The sequence below is a fragment of the Limulus polyphemus genome, unplaced genomic scaffold (assembly GCF_000517525.1).
Source record: "Limulus polyphemus unplaced genomic scaffold, Limulus_polyphemus-2.1.2 Scaffold9017, whole genome shotgun sequence".
Lineage (NCBI taxonomy): Eukaryota > Metazoa > Arthropoda > Merostomata > Xiphosura > Limulidae > Limulus > Limulus polyphemus.
The window spans coordinates 18,732-22,649 of NW_013674627.1; the positions used below are offsets into that span (position 1 = coordinate 18,732).

General features: G+C 32.6%; 1 protein-coding gene across 1 annotated transcript in view; it reads right to left on the bottom strand.

Moving 5' to 3' along the window:
• Positions 1-3,918, bottom strand: part of LOC106475700 (titin-like) — a 10,624-nt gene that overhangs the window by 3,519 nt on the left and 3,187 nt on the right. The window contains exons 2-3 of the mRNA XM_022379752.1: positions 3,353-3,541; positions 2,378-2,541 (exon numbers count right to left, since the gene is read on the bottom strand). Of these exons, the coding sequence (XP_022235460.1) occupies positions 2,378-2,541; positions 3,353-3,541 (353 nt within the window). The remainder of the gene's footprint in view (positions 1-2,377; positions 2,542-3,352; positions 3,542-3,918) is intronic.

Genomic DNA, 3,918 nt, shown 5'->3' on the forward strand with positions numbered 1-3,918 from the left:
AACTAACTCACTGAACGTATATACTACTGATAACTAACTCACTGAACGTATATACTACTGATAACTAACTCACTGAACGTATATACTACTGATAACTAACTCGCTGAATGCATATACTATTGATAACTAACTCACTGAATGTATATACTACTGATAACTAACTCACTGAACGTATATACTACTGATAACTAACTCACTGAATGTATATACTATTGATAACTAACTCATTGAATTTATATACTATTGATAACTAACTCATTGAATTTATATACTATTGATAACTAACTCATTGAATTTATATACTACTGATAACTAACTCATTGAATTTATATAGTATTGATAACTAACTCATTGAATTTATATACTACTGATGACTAACTTTCTTATTCCATAAAAAAGAAATGGCCATTTTGTGTCTTCAGAATATCTAGGTAGTATATAATTATAGCCAGTCTGAAGATGATGGTCATTATTTTGTACTTCACCAAGCTAGTCCAAGCCATAATATCAATCGAACTGTCAATTTCAACTTTACCACCTGCAAGTTATCTTGGGCTACAGATGTGATTTGGTTGGTATCACACAGTGAGTTGAAAGGTTAAACTTTTTCTTTGTAAGGATATCAAGTTAGAACACAACTTTCCATCTACAATTGTTTCCCAGTCCATATTAAGCACATCTATTAGCACTGTCTTCTCTGTAATTGCTGGCTGTTGATGTGAAAACTTGATCGTTAACACATGGTCTGCTAGTACTATTCAGTCTAAGAGAACCACTGGGGTGAGCTTTCAGTCATCTTTTATTCTATGTTCTGTATGAAAACAGCAGTCTGCTTGAGATATAAATTGGATATTTTCCATGGTAGTGTACTGTACTTTATCTTGGTGTGGATGGTATGCGTAATGATTTGTTAATTTTTTCTCCATCCCATAAATTTCTACTCATCCAAATAACAGATGTATAAATCACTGGCAGAAAGTTTCTTGAATAAAAAAATTTCTTGCCAGTGAAAAGGTGTACATTTTTTATGTTTTCAGAAATAAATCTATGGACACGATAGTGTAATCACATACCTTTTATGAATAAAGCACTTGAGTGTTATTCTTTATACCCCAAAAAATTATAAATCAAAGCATACCTTGAGTTTTGAATCATACTGTCTATTTTGTTTAAATCTTATGGTAATTTTTCCTCAGTTCTAATCTATCAAAATTTTAACAATCATAGGCCGTATGTCCTGAAAATGGTTTATCAGGGAACATGTCTTTTGTTGTGACATTTGACAAACTGACAAGGGCCTATAGTTAAAATATAAAATAACATGTTTTGGGCTTGACAGCATACAGTTTCAAAAAACAATAACTAATACAGTAATAGTTTTAAACCAATTTTTGTATCATCAGATGCACACAGCCAGTTGATTATAATTCACATGCTTCGCACAATGCTCATGTAAAAAGGAACTTTTTAACACGGTGTTTCTTCCTCAATTAGAAGCACTTTGGTAGCAGGGATTGGACATAAAAGATTCATGATTAACCCGATTTTGGTGAAAGTTTTATATAATGTATGACGAGACATGTTTGTGAAAATTTACAGTTTCCAAATTGGACACCAAATGACTGGCTTCATCACCAGGAGAAATCTCATAGTTAATGACAGTAGTTTTTGTTGTGTAACCCATGGGTCTATTAAGTGTCCCTTCTTCTTGTCAGACCAGAGCTCAATAGATCTTCAGCATATAACTCCAAATGTAGCTGAAACTTTGCTACTTTCCAGCATGTTATTCCCTAAATAACCTGCATGTGCAACGTTCTGATATGGTCGACTTGCAACCGGTGCAGTTCCTATGGATACAAACATGAGGAGCTTTTCAACAATCTTTGTTAAAGAAAATCAATCTATAAAGCCCAAAGATGCTGTGGCAGAACTCAAAAATATGTTTGGTGCTGACAACAGCAATAATAGTAGTAGTAGTAGCCTTCCACTGTATCAGAAGATCAAGAACAAAGTCTCCAACCTCAATGAAGAAAGGTTGCATAATTTAATATGAAAATAAAAAAAGAGAGATAACTAGCTTGTGTGTATAACTAATGCTGATAAGGTGGTGCAGCCACCCAGAATCCCTGTGTCTATTTGACTGACATAAGTTATCATATGGAGTGCATATTTGGATACAGCAGATCCAATTGCATATGCAGTGCCTCTTACAAACAATAACCAGAATTTCTTGTTCGTTGCCATGCCACCCAAAAACACTACTCTGGTTAAAAGAAGAGATCTTTGTTAGTAACTAAGTTAAATTGCCACTGTTAGCAATCAAGGACGAATTACCAAATAACAGTTAAAATAGTAAAGACCAGAGGTATAAAAGTACCTGAAATTTTCTTGATGCCTTGATTATGGTCCCTCCTTTGTACCAGGTAATCTGTGGAGTTGGAACTCCAGAGATGCTGGTAACAAACCTTGCTGGGGATCCTTTAGGCACTGTGAGGTCAGCTAGAGGGCTTAAGGATGGAGCCACTTCCACCACTTCTGGTGCTATACAAGTTAAAGAAAAAATTTGTTAAAAACATTCAACAAAGTTATTATTATTATTTTTTATTTCAACATTATCAGTACTAGAAAATTATATCCATTAATACGACAAGAGGAGGACTAAACCTATAACATGACAGTTAATAAACCATAATGCAAACAATCCAAAACAAAACTTTTGAAATTTAACTTCTTAGAAGAAATGTAGGAAACCTTATCTCTTAGATACATCTTTACTTTGTAATTAGGTCGGAGTAACTGAAATACAACTATACATCCATTACAGCAAGATACCTAATTACAAAGTAAAGATGTCGGAGTAACTGAAATACAATTATTCATCCATTACAGTAAGATACATCTTTACTTTGTAATTAGGTTGGATTATAGTGTTTTATTATTTTTGAATTTTGTATATTTGTTTGTTTTAAGCACGAAGCTACACAATAGGCTAAATAGATAGTTGTGCTCTGGCTGATATTGGTATCCAGCAATATCCAATTTTTACCCTTATAAGCTCTCAAACTTACCACTGAGTCATCTGGGGAATAAATTGTGTTTAGTATTCCACCAAAACTGAAACACAAGTGTAAATTAGAGGCAAATGTGACAAAACTCACAACTAGACATTCGTAGTCACAAACACAATAACAAAACATTACAAGGAAACTAAAGAGATTTTGTACTAAATTATATCAATCTGAAAACTTCTATTCAAGAAAATCAACCTTCTTACCAGTACTCACTTATCAGAAACATATTACTGAAAGAATGTTTCAATGATTTAATTAGCAAGAAAATGAAATAATATTACCTATGACAATCAAATTAGCACTTGTTGAGACTGTTCCTGCAGAATTAGCTGCTACACACTTGTAAACACCTTTGTCTTCAGGGAAGGCTTCAGAGATACGCAGAGAGTAGACATCTTTCTCAACAGACATGCGGAAGTAACGAGACTGTTTGATCAATGTATCTCCACGGAACCATTTTCCAAGTGGTGCTAACGAATAAAAATTAAAACAAATTTGAATTTAGTGCTTACTAGTTCTTTAGTTTTTTATTTAATTATTGAATACCATAATAATTCTTACTCTTATTAGCTCCAGCTTTTTAAAATTAAAAATATTCTGTTGTCCCGTATTATTACTCTTATTAGCTCCTGCTTTTTAAAATTAAAAATATTCTGTTGTCTCGTATTATTACTCTTATTAGCTCCTGCTTTTTAAAATTAAAAATATTCTGTTGTCCCGTATTATTACTCTTATTAGCTCATGCTTTTTAAAATTAAAAATATTCTGTTGTCCCGTATTATTACTCTTATTAGCTCCTGCTTTTTAAAATTAAAAATATTCTGTTGTCTCGTATTATTTACATGTT